The 17284-nt window shown below is 31.7% G+C and overlaps 3 protein-coding genes across 11 annotated transcripts in view; 2 read left to right on the top strand and 1 right to left on the bottom strand.

Moving 5' to 3' along the window:
- The first annotated feature begins 358 nt into the window (after nt 1-358).
- LOC135831909 (autophagy protein 12-like) lies at nt 359-1669 on the top strand. The gene is made up of 4 exons (XM_065344765.1): nt 359-619; nt 813-994; nt 1071-1207; nt 1317-1669. The coding sequence occupies exons 2-4, from the start codon at nt 838-840 to the stop codon at nt 1437-1439; spliced, it is 417 nt and encodes a 138-aa protein (XP_065200837.1). The 5' UTR covers nt 359-619; nt 813-837; the 3' UTR covers nt 1440-1669.
- Elk (Eag-like K[+] channel) overlaps nt 1670-17284 on the bottom strand; it is a 108896-nt gene continuing 93281 nt past the window's right edge. For 5 of the 9 annotated variants that reach the window (XM_065344757.1, XM_065344756.1, XM_065344755.1 and 2 more), the window contains 10 exons: nt 15302-15530; nt 6425-6597; nt 6048-6261; nt 5784-5963; nt 5480-5688; nt 4728-4977; nt 4382-4647; nt 4154-4311; nt 3990-4095; nt 1670-3892 (listed from right to left, as the gene is read on the bottom strand). In XM_065344757.1, coding sequence (XP_065200829.1) covers nt 3335-3892; nt 3990-4095; nt 4154-4311; nt 4382-4647; nt 4728-4977; nt 5480-5688; nt 5784-5963; nt 6048-6261; nt 6425-6597; nt 15302-15530 — 2343 coding nt within the window. In that variant the 3' untranslated portion in view covers nt 1670-3334. The remainder of the gene's footprint in view (nt 3893-3989; nt 4096-4153; nt 4312-4381; nt 4648-4727; nt 4978-5479; nt 5689-5783; nt 5964-6047; nt 6262-6424; nt 6598-15301; nt 15531-17284) is intronic. The other 4 variants (XM_065344762.1, XM_065344763.1, XM_065344759.1 and 1 more) reach the window with 3 other exon arrangements.
- On the top strand, nt 6909-8712 carry LOC135831908 (transcription initiation factor TFIID subunit 9B-like). The gene is made up of 5 exons (XM_065344764.1): nt 6909-7173; nt 7243-7379; nt 7459-7602; nt 7978-8104; nt 8318-8712. The coding sequence occupies exons 1-5, from the start codon at nt 6936-6938 to the stop codon at nt 8455-8457; spliced, it is 786 nt and encodes a 261-aa protein (XP_065200836.1). The 5' UTR covers nt 6909-6935; the 3' UTR covers nt 8458-8712.

Below are 17284 nucleotides of genomic sequence, written 5' to 3' on the forward strand. Positions count from 1 at the left end.
GCTCATGAGCGCTGAGCGGCCCATCACTGAAAATTTCCTTCAAACTCAAAAAATGGCAGTGACTGTGAGTGCATATTGTGAGTGTGAACTGTGAAGTTGTGTTTTTTACCTTTTTTTTTTTGTTTTTTTTTGGCCACAGGCGCACTTTTTTGACATTGAAGTGCCATTAATTTTTGATAAATGAAAAAACCGTAACCTTTTTATTTTTTTTATTTTTTGGTACAAACTACAAACCAAAGAACAAACCGTAACCCCCGTCGGCCCCGTCCATGCGACAGCTGAGCGCAGCTGAGGTACACTTCACTTCAGCGTACTCTTCAGGCGAAACGTTACACTCTCCTGTTCAGTGTTCTGCGTTCTGCTGATAAGATTTTTTTTATCAGAGTGAGACGAGTGAGTTTGCCGGAGTTGTTTGACGAGTACTTATTTAAAATATTAATATTAATTAAGAAATTAAAAATTCTCTCTCATTGCTGTGGATATACCTACTTGTGATATTTGAAGTTCGACAATCCTGCTTGATCTTTTTCGTGGCAGGAAATTGAAGGATGTAGGATGTATGTTTTCGATACTAAAACTCTGAAAAGTTCATACTTCTTCGCACTTTGAATAGCTAATTGTAAGTTAAAAACAGTTCAAGTTTTTGATTTATTATCAATTCGCTTTGAAAGTAAGATGGACGTTTTACTGACGAAAATAATTGATTGTATTTCACTCTGCCATCTGTAATTTAAGATCACGAATCGTTATTTCACGATTCACGATCAACTTTTAAAGTTGAAATTTTATTCATAAGCTGGATGTTCCTATAGGTACTTGAAATTATGACTCTGTTGAATGGTTGCTATTTCTGCTGACACAATAATGGATGTTACCGAAACTAATTTGATCACTGGAATAAAGAATATTGAAGATAAAGGCGATGATAATTTCCAAGAGCCCAATTCTCCTACCAATAAAGATGATACCAGATTTTCAAATCTCTCCGGAAAAGGTAGAATATCTCACAAGTAGTAAATTTGCTCTTCAACGTGTTTTATTTCATCAGCTAATGAGTATTTCGATTTCAGTGGATCTATTATTTAAAGCAACGGGCAATGCACCTATAATGAAGACAAAAAAATGGAAGGTTTCTTCTAATAAGACTGTTGGTGGCATAACTACTTTCTTAAGAAATTATTTAAAGTTAGGTCCTTCTGAGAGTTTAGTACGTATTATCCTTAATTATTCTTTGGATATAAGTACATGTACCTATGCTTTTTTGCATATTTAGTAAGCATGTAAGTATTGAACTAATTGCATTGTTGTATGTTTAGTTTTTGTACGTGAATCAGGCATTTGCTCCTGCACCTGACCAAATAATTAAAAATTTATACGAGTGTTATGGAGCAGAAGGTACACTAGTGATACATTATTGCAAATCACAGGCATGGGGATGAGATATTATTTCACAGTCAAAACGACAGCTACGAAACATGTTTAAAATAAGTCCTTATTCGGTTTGATTGTTATAATTTTTTTCTTCAGATTTCAATACGTTTGCCATTTTTTATTATTACTCATTTGTTATGTGTTTCGACATACCCATCATCTTTCAGATCAGATGCAACGTAACTGAGATCATTCAATGACATTCTGAGAAATGAGTATAGATATAATGAAAAACACATTTAATGATCGTGTATATTTATTGAAACTTTACAGAATTTTCATTTAAAGAAAGGAGAATTGGATTACATACAAAAGAAAGTCATTCAGAAACAGAAATAGATATGTTTAGTTTTTCCAACAAACAAATGTGTGGATGAAATATTGATAAAAGTAATATATTCACGAAAATGTTTACAATCTCGTTGATCTCCTGAGATGAAAATAACGAAATTGGCTTGCGCGGCGTATTTCAACTGTCCAGAAAAACATAATCAAGAAAAGATAAGGTCGATTATTTTAAATGGAAATTTCCTATAGAAAAACATTTTTCAAATAATTATATTTAGAATATTGTAATAAAATTTACATAATAATGAAGATTTTTATTCGAATGATTTCGTAAAATCTAAATTATTTACAAAACACAGCCATTAAGTTGACAAATTATAACGACTTAAGGGTAAGTTAACTAAGTTTTATTGTTGAGAATGGAAAGTTTTAGCTTAAAATTCCATATCGTAAGTTTTGAAAAATTTAAATAATATTAAATACATTTGAGTTTGTTTGAATTGGAAAATTTCAGTAGGGTTATGAAATGAAATTTGTTTCGTAGATAAATAGATAATATTGACTTGATTTTTTAAAAAAGGTACTTGAAATTGGGCTGAATTGAAATCATCATAAATTAGACTTTGATCTAAATATGTATACCTACGTATGGTAGAAAAAAATAGTGTATTCAAAATTCACATGCATAATAAAAATAAAGAGGTAACATTCAACTATGTAAAATTCTTACCTTATTGTAAAATAATTAAAATAATTGAAAAAAATTTCACCCGTCCAAAATTTTGGAAACATGGAAAAAGTCGGCGACGATAAGTAAAATAAACTATTTGAAAAAAATACATATGTACCTATATATTATTAGGCCTATTGTACGAACATGTTTTTATCAACATGGAAGAAATGTGTTTGCGAATTCTAATTTAGAATAAGATATAAAAAGAGAAAGATAACATTTAGAAGAAAAACACACAAATATATGATACGTTATACGACAATCACATTATAATTAGACTGCTTACGTAAAAAAAATACAGTTAGGAATTACATATAGCAGAATGAAAAAATTATAAGAAAATAGTATGTAATATACTGAGTAAGGCTGTTCTGAATTTTTTTAAAGTACATATATTCCAAGATACTGCTAATAAGTAGAATAGTTCAATAGAAAACTACAAGTAGGTAAGTAGTTATGTCAAATTGCTTTGCACATGATTGAATTACACTCCTTATATATTGTAATATTTTTCAGTACAGAAATTTTTCTTGGAGTATATGACCAAAATCTGAAATTTGCCGGTTTCTAACCAGAACAGATCAATAAAATAGGCCTACATGGAAAAAATCTTCGGCTGACGATACGTGATATTTGTATCACCTATTCATTCTTATTTCACGCTTGGAAACAGGAGAGAGATGAATGTTGACTGTTGAGGAATGCATTCTTCCGTTTCCGAGCGACCAGAAAAAAAGAAAGTAAAAAAACTTCAATAATAGGTATGCGAAGTACAAAAATGAAGGTAACATTTTTAAAAATAGGCAATCTATTCTTTTACAAGTCTACTATCTACATACATATTTTGATTCTATATAAAAATCACATCTTAGTTATTCTTAACTAAATTAATGGATGAAATTTCAAGGATTTTGTGGAAGGCAATGAAATAATCTGACTTCGAGTTTTTACCGAACTTTCAGCTATATCACCAACACTATATCGATGATTCTGAGACCTCCAAAATACAGGAGGTGGAAATGTTTCATTCATCCACTCAGGGAGATTATTTTTACGACAGTTCCATAAACTTTTGAGTTTTGTGTCCAATAAATATTCCCTTGGGTCTGAACTCGAATTAGATGGTAACATTTTTTTGGAATCTATTGATAACCATTGTAAAACCTTTTCAGAATTTTCTAAAACAAAATTATGAAATAGGATCATTATATCATCGGTCTGGCAACTATTATTGACCATTCGACAAGATGTTTTTTCTAAAGAATTCCATGAGAATATTTCCGGAGGATGAGACGAACATCTTTGAAGTTTTTGAGACCGTTGTTGGTTGGCATCTGGAAGATTAGGGTTAGAGGCAGGTAAATGATTACCTCCTCGACTTGCTAACATCGAAGAGTTAGTTGAAGCTAATTCCTGCAGCACTTGGATAGCGTTCCTGACCTAAATAAAGAAAACCCATTTTATTAGATTCTGATGTTGGTTATAGGTAGGTACTTAACCTCTTTCAAATGCTTCATGAAATGAAATAAAAAATTACCTCTTGACTCAAAGTTGCCACGTGTTTATGCAACGATGTAACTTCAGTATCGAGTCGCGTTACATTTACTTTTTGTTCTTGTTCGTTCCGGAAGCTGTGCCTAAATCTGAATATTGTTTAAAATGAATAAAAATTTTGAAAAAAAGATAAAAGTGCGATGATACCTGGTATTGAATCTTGTCTGTCGAGGACTGCCATTTCCGTGCATAGGAGATCTAGGAGGCGGTGATGTTGGCGATGTTTGGCCATCATCTTGAGCATTTTCATCGTCTTCACTGATTGATGGTAGAGTCAAAACAGGAACTTCATTGATATCGAGGTCCTGTCAAAAAAAGGAACGAATTTGATTTTTTGAAGCACAGTCATAAAGATTTATTTTGCCATTTACAAACCTCGGCTTCGTATCCCTCTCTTAAATTATATGTGAGATCATGCTGGATATCATGGGCAAATTCTTGCTGATATTCCGGGTAAAGTCGTAGTACATCGATCAGACCTTGCATATTTATACATTTAAGATCGCAATATGTTAAGGCTTTTACGTCGCAGCTCGACTTTACAATGGTATCATTGGGACCCGTATTACCTCCACTTCCTTGTCCATTAGCATTTGGTTGTAACCAAGTGCTAATATCACAACCTACCAAATCACCTTTCCCTGAAAAATTTCAAACAGCGTTACAAAATTTCATCAATTTTTAAAATATTCAAGAACTGAGCCGGATGTTTTATGCTTACCTAATATTGCCACAACCATGTCGTCATGAACTACTTCCATTGATCCATTACAAAGATAGTATATGGAAGATAATGCATCACCTTTATGAATCAAATATTCTCCCGGTGCACAAAAATTAGTTCGGATGTGCAATGATAACAACTTCAGACAACCCTGAGCTGCTCTTTCGAAAATTGGAAGCTGTAGTATTTCTCGGTGCAGATGCATAGAAACATCTCCTCTTAATTCTTCAGGAAATTCCTTCAGAGTCTGCGTTAAAAAACATGAAAATAAAAACCGAAGGTAGTATAAAACAAGAAAATACAATAAATAAGTAGGTACTGTCAATTGTCCTAATTTCGGACAGCAGGTTTTTGATCGATAAAAACAAAATCAAAAAAGAAAAATGAACAATTTTCTATTCTATAAAATTGTATAAGAAATATATTCCATGCAGGTTGCATTTTTTTTTCACTGTTTACTTTTTATTAGTTGAAAAGTTATGTCAGAAATGAGGGCGTTTGACGGTACATATTTATTTTAGGTAGGTAGGTAGGTAGGTATGCATAGCAACGAAAATTAATTTTTTGTTCTCAATTAAATAATGCTCATGTACTTATACATTATGGATATGATTTATCAACAGGCCAAGACAACGTTCGTGTACGTGTACTATTCAATGTTTTATAAAAACACGTTTTTCTACCCTTTTAACTCTAAAGTTTAATTTTTTTTTTCAAGCATTATTCAGAATTAAGATACCTTAACATACCTCCCTCACCTCATGTATATCAATTCCATGATTTAAAGACCACATAGTTTGAAAATAATCTTGCATTCGTTGTTTTAGTTCATCAGGAATTTGATGCAGAGTAAGAAAATCCTTCAAATCTCTCCATTTTGACTGATACAGAGATCGCCTCGAATACATTCTTTGTATAATGGCAGTAACATTACCGAAAACGACGGCATGCATTAATGCTGTTAAAATAGATTAGGTATCCGTTTTAGATGTACATAACATAATATAGGTAGGTATTCTTTTTGAAAATTACAACAAAGAGGTCAAATATTACCTCCAATCAACATGGTGCAAATGCTGAATATTTTTTCTGAACTAGTATTGGCGGAAACATTTCCGAACCCAACACTAGTTAAACTTGAACAGGTGAAGTATAATGCGGTAATATACGCTTCTCCATATGTTATAGCATCGACACTGATTTTTAGCCTATCCGCTAATGTATGTAACCAACCTAGAAAAAATTCCGAGAGTAAAACACTTCATTTTAGCGATTTGAATAGGTACTGAAAATCAGCGCATACGTAGACGTGCATACCTAGGTCCCAGTCTTTAGGAAATTTGGATCGTTCTTTTTCAGCAATAACATACCAAATACAAGCCAGCCAATGAGCAACAATAGTAAAAGATAACATAAGTAAAGTTAAAATCATAGCACTGTATTGAGAATATCTATCCATCTTTTGGAGCAATCTTGCCAGTCTCAACAGTCGAGTTAACTTTAGTAGATGAATTTGGCCACTCCCCGGGTCCTAAAAGCAATAATAATGCAAAATTATGTAGCATCATCATGATCGCAAAATCGCAATGCATATAGATAATATACCTACACAGGTTTAGCGTGATCAGTATTTTTTATTTTGAAATTGAAAACGAAATTAACAAATAATGAAATAAGTACGTAGGTATACTCACATCTCCACTGTATAAGTCATATAAATCAGTAGCATACAACAAATCAAATGGTAAAGCGGCAAATAAGTCAACGACAAACCAGCTTTTCACGTAATTAATGGCGATAGATCTAGGATTGGAAACAACTTCTCCTTTTTTACTAACATACGTGGTACGGAAATTTAAAATTATATCTGTAATGAAAGAATACCAGAATAATAGATATAAATTCTTTGAAGTACGCAAGTAGGTAAGTAAATGTATTAAGTACGTAGGTACTTTTTTTTAAAAAAAAATAAACAAAAATCAAAAATTATTAAAATAAATAATTCAAATTTGTTGTGCTAAATGCTAATAATTTTTATGAATTATTATGATTTTACGAATTATTATTGTATATTGTAAATACAAGAGTATTACGCAGTATTTACTGCGCACGTCCGGCTGCACAAGTGCACACACCTCACAGTTCTGATAAACCTTGGAAATTGAAATCAACTCGCCGCATATTTTGCTGTTTATTTTATTTTAGATGATAAGGTTAGCAGTAAAATGTTCATCTTTTTGTAGTTTTTGTGTAGACGATCTAAAATTGTTACTTGAATTCAACCTGTTTGCGTTATTTAATCAAGTTTTATGTCCTGAAATGTCTTCCCAAAATGTAAAATATATTCCCAAAGACGCCCAAGTTATTATGGCTATACTGAAAGAATTAGGTATCAACGATTTCGATCCAAGAGTTATCAATCAGTTACTCGAATTTATATATTGTAAGTAAATCTAGTATTAAAAAATAAATAATTAAATAAGATTTATCTCAATGCACAATCTCTTTATAGGGCACACTACTATTATTCTCGACGACGCTAGAGTGTTTGCAAATCATGCCAAAAAGAAAACTATAGACGTAGATGATGTAAAGCTAGCAATCCAAATGCACGCAGAACAAATGACATCTGCTGGTCCTCCCAGAGATGTATGTGAAAAAGTGTTATTATTTTTACGGACTAATTTAGAGAGTGATTTATTCATTCATTCTGATATATTTTTGATAGGTATTATTAGAACTGGCTAGAAGCAAAAATTCAACGTCGCTACCTCCAATAAAACCGCAGTCAGGAATCAGATTACCGCCAGATCGCTACTGTTTATCACAGCCTAATTATAAATTGAAGCCGAATTTGAATAATACCAAAAAAGTAAGGAGTTGATCTAATTTCTGATAGTTTACAAATGTTTATGACTTGCAAATTATTGTGTGATTGATGTATAGTACCTACCTGAGAAGTATAATGGGGGAAGTTCCTAATGTACCCATAATGTAAAATTTTTATGAAACAATTCATCATTTTCATTTTGTTATATCTATTACCCGATTTATTAAATTAACGAACGCTTTTATTTTCAAAAATGAGTTATTTGACCAAACATCAAAGCATAATTTTGAAATAATCCATGAAGTGTGACCTGAACCTGATCTTTAGCAGTTATTCTTTGTGATTCGGTGCTAATGATTCTGCAGTTTAATATATATTTAAATTAGTAAATGAAATAAACTTTTTTTTTGCTTGCAGGTGATCAATAGTACAGCTACAACCAATGGAACTACTCATGAAATTAAATTCAGTACGACTCCTGTGTTAAAGCAGATGCCTATGATACCTCGAAATGATCCATCATCGCCAAACTTCATGTCGAAAGGTAACTAATATCCTGATTTTGGAAAGAAAACATTTAGCCAAAATGTTAATTTTTGACAAAAGAGGACGTAATATTTCACTGAGATTAAAGCATTCATTTTTAAATTAACGATGTTTGAAATGGTTTATATTATTACGGTTGCATTTCGAGTTTATTCTTTGTTTCTATTTACGTATTTCGTGATTTGAAATAATAAACGACGTCTAATTTCAGATATCAGCTCTGATTCGCATTCAGCAACGGATATCTTGATGACAAGAGCATCTGTTAATTCTTCCAATCAAATATCAGAGATTAAAACGGAAACTGACATTGATTTAATGGAAATAGATGCAATCACCGACCATATTTAAAAATACGTGTACTAAATTTTATCGAGATGTCTATAAATAAGTTGTTGAAGTAGATGAATTCAATGAAGATTTAAATACGGTATTTTTGTATGTACATTTTTGCTTTGATATGCATGTATTTCATATCGATGGCATTTATAGGTTTAAAATAGCGCCAGTATATTGCAATTCTTTGATTTTTACGTGTGTAATTTTTGTACTTCAACTGTCGTTGTTTTGTTTGTCATTGTATTTAAATATAAGAAAGTGATAATACGTTTGGTCTTTGGATATTATTCACAACGCGAAGCGAATGTATGTACCTAGTATGGAAATTTCTGGTGTCATATTCAAAAATGGTCAAACTTGAAAATATTTTATTTGAAAGCAAGGAAAACTTCTTAAAGATCTGAGTAGGTTTATCCCCAACAAACTAATTAACTTGTTCAAAAATACTAAAATACGTATTAATTTGGATAGCTTAATGTGTTAGTTAATTGTGATTAAAAGTTAGCAAGTTTTCGTTGAATGCAAAATTAATCGTATACTACGCGTGTATGTCGTTGAGTAAAGTTTTTTGATATTCCAACGGTAGTTTAATATTTCATACGAGGTATTACCGCCGCGCCGTTATAACTGCTTTTAAATAAAATGTTCTCTCATTAGTTTTCTAACAATAAGCACGAAGATTTACGTTAAAGGATAAAATTAGACACCGCGCCGCTTGTATGGAAATAGCTTTTTCACTAGTTCAATTTGTGGCTGCTATTTCCGTTTTAATATTTGGATATTATTTCAATCAATATCTCCCAACTTGTGAGAAAAAATCCTACTATTAGCTTCACGCTATAATACCATTATATAACGTCGTTTTTCCAACCACTGAACCTTGAAGCATTGAATTGCTCATTTGAAGCACGTACGTATATACGGCTGAAGAGCTAATTTTCTTTTACTATTACTAATTTTCGAGTTTTTACCGAGAACTCGACAGAATTTAAATGCAGCAAGTATACTTGGGCAGTACTTTTCTTACACATACGGAGGATATAGAATACTGCCACACTTGAACCAAAATGCTTTCTCACGATCGCTACAATTTGAACATGTTCTCAGCCTTATCGCGGCCAGATTACTGAAACGTAATCGTATTAATAATAAGTATATCCATAAAATTCAATTTATTTGCCACTTAAGTAACTTTATCCTCGATGAAATCTAAACTTCCCAGACAATATTTCGAAAAACGCATTCTTTCGTGAGAAAAACCACGCGCGCGCGAATTTCGGTATTAGCAGCTACTCAAAGTTTTACGATTTTTTTTTTCGCTCTTCGACAAAAAAAAGTTTACTTTCGTAATATTGAAAAGAAAAATTGACAGATGATCGCCCAAGCAACATCATTCTCCCTCACTCGGCTTCATTTTTTTCTTTTCTTTTTTTTCATTACCTACGTCACCAACCGCGAATGCATTAATTTTAAACGACGAAAAGTTTTTACGATAAAAAATTTCAAAAAAAAGGAAATATAAAATTAATTTGTATAAAAAATGAATCATTTTGCGCTTTTTCGCTCGTTGTTGTTTTAAATACGCTGAAACGATAAAATATACCGTTGAACAAAAAATACTGAAAATTTCGCGATTTTAAGCGTTGCTCCGTTCAATTACTATAAAATATAGTAGCGTTAAAATGTAATTAGAGAGACACAGATAGATTAATATCTGTTTTTAAAGGGTTCGTTCCATTATTTAATTCTTGCAAGTTAATCGTCACTTGGCAGATGGTAGAGTCGATTCAGAATTTTCAACAAAACATTTTTTTTTTTTTTTTTTTTTTAGAAAAAAGTCATTAAAATAAATCACTGATTGAAACGGGGATTAAAGAACTGAAACGAAATAATTTGTGAGGAAAATCATACTTTTCGATTTCATTACGACATTACGAGAATACAAATTTATAACAAATTAATTTACTTACACAAGATCAAACAAAAAAAAAAAACATTTGTTCTTTTGAAGCAGCATAAATAACTGCGCTGATATTGGCGAAAAACTCGTTTGGTAAAACTTTTCAGTTCAACTTATTCACTGTTCAATCAATTTCATTAAATTATTATCGGACAAACTCGACGGGAAGCTATTTTATAACAAACTTTTCCGAGTTTATTTGCCCATAAATGTTTTATCCGAGTTTTATTTTTAGAGATAAAAGCGAAAAAGTATATCGAAAAACCGCCACCGTACGAAAATCTACGTAAAGAAAGTTTCATTTAAAAACATTTCATAATTATCTACTTAGTCTATCTCGAAAGAAAATTAACCCCAGTCGATATAAACATACCTATCTTTATGATTGTTTCTGCAGAAGAACCATTCCTACACCTGAATATAAAGTTGCCTCTGAAGTTAGAAAGTTGGGAAAATATATACCTATGTATACAAATACCTACATGGGCTCAATAATAGGTATCTATTGCATTATTATTAAGTAGAAATCAGATCTAGATCTGGTTGATAGAATTTCATTTTTTTTTCAATTTCTAAATGCCTGATGTAAACTTCATGCTCAAATTATTATCTTGCAAATAAATTAGGTAGGTATTTTACCAAAACCCTTCTTGCAGTTGAAGGGTTCCAGAAAACTTTTTGATTCAAAGTAACTACGTACCAAATACTCACATTATTTTTTGTTCGTTTTAAAAAAAAGAAACTGGATTGGTGTTCGAAGTAAAAAATTTATAATTCCAAACATTTTGGAATACCTAACTACTTGTAAATTTAAGCATTTATGTCGCATGAAATTCCACCTACTTGTTTATAACTTTTTTGAATTTGAATGTAGGTCATAACACGTGAGAACCTTTTTTGGTTGGTCTTAAAAATTTGTTATTCCAAAAACTGTGTTCAAAAATTTCATTTCGGTAAATTTTAAGCACAGCCCCTACAGTTTCTACATTAGGTAAATTTCAGAAAAACAAAACTTGCAAGGTATAAGCTGCCCCTTTGAGTAGGTACATTACAAAGGCAGTGTCGCTTCGATCGACCATGTACACTTTTGACCGTTTTCTGTCGTAAAAGGTTCTTCACACAACATGATGTTTTTTGTACCAGCAGAAATTGCTGCGTATGAGATTACCAAGCACTGGAAAATTAAGTACATGAACGAAACGAATGGGTAAAGAGTATTGTACTGTATTGTACATATATGTACATACACAACGTGAATATTTGACGGAACTAAAATGTTTCGACCAAACAGTAGCATACCTAATTGTTGCGATTCCGAAAAAAAAAAAAAAAAAAAAAAAAAAACTATACAATAACGATAAATTATGACACAATGTAAACCGATTGGAGAGAAAAATTATTTTATCAATAAAATTTACCTACACGACGAACGACCAGATAGGTGTTTGCGAGAGAGGTTTCACGAGCTTTTTATATAAGATATAAAGTCGAAATGTGTTATACAGTTGAAAAGAACCACAGACTTAATTGTTTGAAATCTGCTCGTTTTGAAATGCTTTACACACAATAAGAATCTGAATCTAATCGTTTGCGTGCGTATTGAGTTGATTCGAGATGAACAGAACGGATTAACTGAGAACGATGGAGGGAAAAATCAACTAAAAATAATCAAGAATGGAACCAATTTGGTCGTTTTTCCAATTACAATGTGCAACCTCGCAGGGCGCGCTATTTTCATTGTTTATTCTTTCCGTTTTCTATACTGAATTGAGCATCAAATTACTTACAATAATTTCATTACGCAAATACTACTTGGTTTAGTCCGCCATCGTAAATTCTCATGGAGAATAAAAAATGAATCAGTATAAATAATTATCAAAGAAAAATGTTTCACGAAGCAATTTAGGAAAAACGTTGTACCTCTACCTACGTTGAAAGGTAGGTAGCTGGGTAGTGGGTACCTAATAAGGTATCCAGTCAACTTTACAGCTTTCATGTACACTTCTATAAACGTTAGAACGAGCAATTTCTTGGGGCATTTGTTTTCGAACAGAATTACTTTTTTATTGTAATTGATCAAGATGCTTTCGTTTCCACTGAGATGAACCTTCGAAGAAGGCGATAGAGGATCTGTTGGTACCTACATCAGTTGATTCGAGACATCGCGTACGTTAATTAATTCCATAACATTACCAGTGCTAAGAGGCTTGCGAATTTATGTATGTACTTAATCAAAATTTGTTTATTTCACTCTCAAACAAGAACAGTGAATATTGAAAGTAAGAAAAAACCTATTTCTGTCCTTTCGTATAGGAAGAATAAATAATTTATTTGATTTAATTTCTTTCAGTTAAGTATAGGTAAGTAAACTATGCCAAAAAAATTGTATGTACCTACATCCTACATGATGATGTAAGTAATTAACGAAAGAACAGCCCTAACCATAAGCTGATAACTCCCAAATACGTATACATTTTTTCCATCAAAATCTTGATAAATTTTATCACCTACCTATTTAATTCACTTTCCAAATATGTAACATGAATGTTAGAAATCATCAACTGTATCTGCATTTACCACTTTAAAAAAATAATTTCATCCAGTTGATACAACTATGTTTTTAAAAGGTGGTAGCTGGGACACACTGCTTAAAAAAACAGAACATGTTCTCAAAAACTTGATCTGCTGGTTTAATGCAAATTGCATGAGCTTAAACTTGGAAAAAACAGTAACAGTGCCTTTCAATGTAACCCCCAAGGAGGCAGACCTGATAGCAGAAACTCTCTCAACTCTACCTAATGTCTCTTGTGCTGCAAAGTTCTTAGGGGTTGATGTTCAATGCAATTTAAAATGGGATGTATACATCACTAAATTAACCAGTCGTTTGTCATCTATAAACTTTTTACTCTTTCAGCTACGCCAAATTACAAATCAAAAAACTCTCAGACTTGCATATTTTGGACTATTCCACTCCACAATGGCCTATGGGGTAGTTTTTTGGGGAGGTAATGCATCTTATGTCAAGCAAATACTCACACTACAAAAACGTGCGATAAGAACAATTTATAAACTACCTCTAAGACAAACATGCAGACCCACCTTTGTTGATAATAAAATTCTCACTACAATATCACAATATATTCTGGACATATCTCTCATGGTTTATACTGGGGTTATAACCTTTCCAAAAATTACCCATCCATACAGTACCAGATCACGAGGTAACCTCAGAACTCCCCACCACCGCACAAAACTTCTTCAGAGTAGCACTGTATCATCTGCTGCAAAAGTATATAATCGGATTCCAGGGAGTGTAAAAAACCAGCCAACTGCAAAAAAATTCAAACATGTCCTGAAAGAATGGCTGATAACTAGGGCTTATTATACCCTGGAAGAATATCTCAGCTCCACGGATCAATAAGAGTTCAAATTTTTTGAAATAACCTGGAGTAGATTTTATGTACCCATAGTTTTAAATCTTCATCTTTCATGTTTTAATCTGGTTTTTTTTTTTTTTTTTTTTTTTACCCTATATTTTAAAGCTGAAATTTGTATTCTATGTACTTACATGTTTAACTTGATACGATGGCAGCAATGCTGCCGCATGTATCTCAAATAAAGAATTTGAATTTGAATTTGAATTTGAAATAAAAAATTACAAGACTATGCAATTTTTTATATTTTTTCCCCCCTAAACGGAAGCTAGAAGTTTTTCCTATCAATTTAGCAATCTCAAAGATGAAAATTGTTTAATTCTTGCTGGAATATTCTTTTTAAAAAATCATCTTTCTGCGTATTTATCCAAGAAAATTGTTAAAAAATAGCATATTTATAACATAGTTATTGAATTATGAAGAAAATTGAATTTTGGAAAAGTTACAAATTCGCAAAAGAAGTAGTTTTCATTATGGAATTTTTAATGAAGAAAAAGTCCTATAATCTATAACAGATTTTTTTTTTCAGGAACATGAAATAAATCGAAAAATTATCCCAAAATGCAATTCTGCGATAAGCACTGAATTTTCTACATTCTGAATAATTGCGAATTAATTTTTTGATTGTAAAAAATAAAATACCTATTTGATACCCAGATTGTTAAAAAATATATATTTTGAGCTTTTGCATGGAAGCGACTTTTCAACAATCGAAAAATGATCAAATCAGTGTTTTCTGTAAAAAAAAAAAGTAATTTAAATACCTACACCTAGGTAGGTAGTAGGTACCTAATAAAAACGAAAAATAATTGATTTCTAAGAATTTCACTTGCATGTTATTGGACTCAGAATCGTTAACACAATGAGGATGCAGTTCAGAAGAAATCATATCCAAATCCAGTTGTAGAGATGAACAGAGGAGGGTGTGATGATGCGGTGCGGTGGAGGAATAGCGTCACAGTTTCGAATGTCGCTTCAAAACATACGAGTATTACGTATTTACGGCGAACTGAGTAGGCAACTTATTTTACAATTTTCATGAATAATTTTTGTATGCGTGCGTTAGCCGTTAATTTACATTTCTTACATTAGTTACATTTATAGTTCTAATCCTTCATTTGAAAACAATTGTAAATTTAATTTTGGTGAATCAGAAAACGTGTGTTAAACTCATTTCATATAATCTGCAAATTTCAAAATTTTGTTCTTTGGTTTATGTTTATGTTCACTTTTTATTTTTTCAAAACGCCTTTCTTCAGCTATAAATTAACACGGAGAAAGTGAACAAATAAGGTGAAAATCGATCCTTTTTGGATGTTTGTGGGGGGGAGGGGGTACAAAAAATTATGCACTTTCAATTTTCAAGAATTAGTCCCCCCCACCCCATAAAAAAAGAAGTAACAAACAAAGGCCCGAGTCTAGGTGTACCTATACAATAAACAAAAATGAACTCACGACTTACCAACAATGAATAATGCTTCAACAACAACGTCGCTAACCATCGAAGGCTTGTCAACATTAACAAAACTGGCATTATAAGGCACTACGATAGCTACATAAAACGTAGCTATTAAAATTAACCAATCCCAGCAGCTTTTGAAAAGGCCGTAATGAGACAATACGAATCTGGATTTCTTTAAAGCAGCTGTTTTGTATTCTGGTAAAGGAGCTGAGGACGGCTGTAATAAACTCTGAAAATGAAATTATAACGTTATTTTAATGAAGTACAACACCTACAAATTGAAATACACGTACATACTCATATAATTTATATTTTACTATGTTTGCAAACGTCTCGCATACCCCCTAACTCGACTACTTAGCTAAAATAAATAGTTAAGTAAATAAATAAAATTAAAAATATGTAAATTCAACTGAAAAAAAACGTTTCTTATATTTTTGTTTTATATGTAGGTACCTACGTCACGTAGGTAGCTATATTTTTCTAATCGAATTACTTACCTAGCTATATTACACATACGTAGTACATGATGAAATTTTAGCGAGAAGATTGAGATTCATTTTTACCCAGCCAAAAAAAAAAACCAACAAAGTAAATAATATCTTGACAAGATTCTTCTCACTTGAATATTGATAAAATATGGTTTTGTGCTTACATTAGCAGATAACTGGATTTTTATCTACAAAAAAATTTGAAATGTGTCAAGAGGATTTTACATCACATGAAAAAAAAAGATGACTAGACTTGGAATGCTTTACATTTTTTATCCTCATTTTTACACCTATATTTAACTCAGCGAAACGAAAACTTTACAGAATGAAAATAATAATAAGGTAATACAAGGTAGGTAATTTAATAAACATCAGATTTTTTTCACTATAAACGCACAATATAATCGTTTTGATATATTTTTCCATCAATCAACGTGCCTGCTGGAACAAAGGGTATGACAACTAAGTATTTCGAATTTTTTCTACCAGCAACGTATCCAATATAGGTAGTACATATAAGCTGGGAGAGAAGGAGAGAGAAAGAGACAGAGTACTGCCTCCTGCAATAACCCACATGAAAAAAATTTTCCAACCAAACTATTAATACGGTTTTTGCCGCTTCTCACTAACTTGCGAACTTTAATTGTAAAAGTTTTATACTTTCCTTAAAACATTTCACTGTCGGGGTGCCTACATAATTTTTTTCTTTAAACGAAAACCTTTCCGTTGTGTTTGCCAAATTAAAAATAAACTTTTATGTCGTACTAATGAACGTAAATAATTATGAATTTGGCACCTACGCATTTGTATACTTTAAATGTCAGTAATTGTACTCGGAAGTGAAGAAATCTCATGTTTTGACTATAGATTTGAAGGAATGGTTGATTTTTTTCGTTTGTTTTCATTATTAAAAATACGGAGAGAAAAACATAAGTATCAATGAGAGCACTTAAGAATTCAAAATTCATTAAGTAAAGGGATTTTAAAAACAGCCCCGTAAGTGTAGGTTAGGCACGTACCTACCTACCTACCTAACTACCTACCTATATAGAGTATGGTACACGGCATTCATTCGTTTTAAATTTTAATACCCCGACTCGAGTAATTAGAAATGTGATAATAACAGAAAGCATTACTAACGCTTATACGTTTCTCCATTTATCTACATCGTAGATATAGATGAGGAAAGTACACATTATGCATTTCTTCATTTAACCATAAAAACAAAGTGCAGCAAAAAATATAACCTATATATATGTGGTAGGTACGTAGGTAGCATGAAAAGATGTTTTTTTTCCTCGTACAAAACCTGCATCCCGCAAAGAGAACAATACATTTTCTCTATTTTCTCCATCTATTGTTTTAATATAACTAGGTTATATTTCTATAGAAGTTTTCAAAACAATACCTACCACATAAATTTTATAATAGCTTAAACAAAATTACTTGCCAGGTATTCTAGGTAACCACACGTTTTAAAATTATTTTCAAG

The sequence above is a fragment of the Planococcus citri genome, chromosome 1, assembly GCF_950023065.1.
Source record: "Planococcus citri chromosome 1, ihPlaCitr1.1, whole genome shotgun sequence".
In the NCBI taxonomy this organism is placed as follows: Eukaryota; Metazoa; Arthropoda; class Insecta; order Hemiptera; family Pseudococcidae; genus Planococcus; species Planococcus citri.

Coding starts and splice junctions, on each gene's coding strand:
- LOC135831909 (XM_065344765.1), top strand. CDS start 838: ATGGTTGCTATTTCTGCTGACACAATAATGGATGTTACCGAAACTAAT. Junction 995..1,070: donor TTCAAATCTCTCCGGAAAAG/GTAGAATATCTC, acceptor TTTCGATTTCAG/TGGATCTATTATTTAAAGCA. Junction 1,208..1,316: donor TAGGTCCTTCTGAGAGTTTA/GTACGTATTATC, acceptor TTGTATGTTTAG/TTTTTGTACGTGAATCAGGC.
- LOC135831908 (XM_065344764.1), top strand. CDS start 6,936: ATGATAAGGTTAGCAGTAAAATGTTCATCTTTTTGTAGTTTTTGTGTA. Junction 7,603..7,977: donor ATTTGAATAATACCAAAAAA/GTAAGGAGTTGA, acceptor TTTTGCTTGCAG/GTGATCAATAGTACAGCTAC. Junction 8,105..8,317: donor GCCAAACTTCATGTCGAAAG/GTAACTAATATC, acceptor GTCTAATTTCAG/ATATCAGCTCTGATTCGCAT.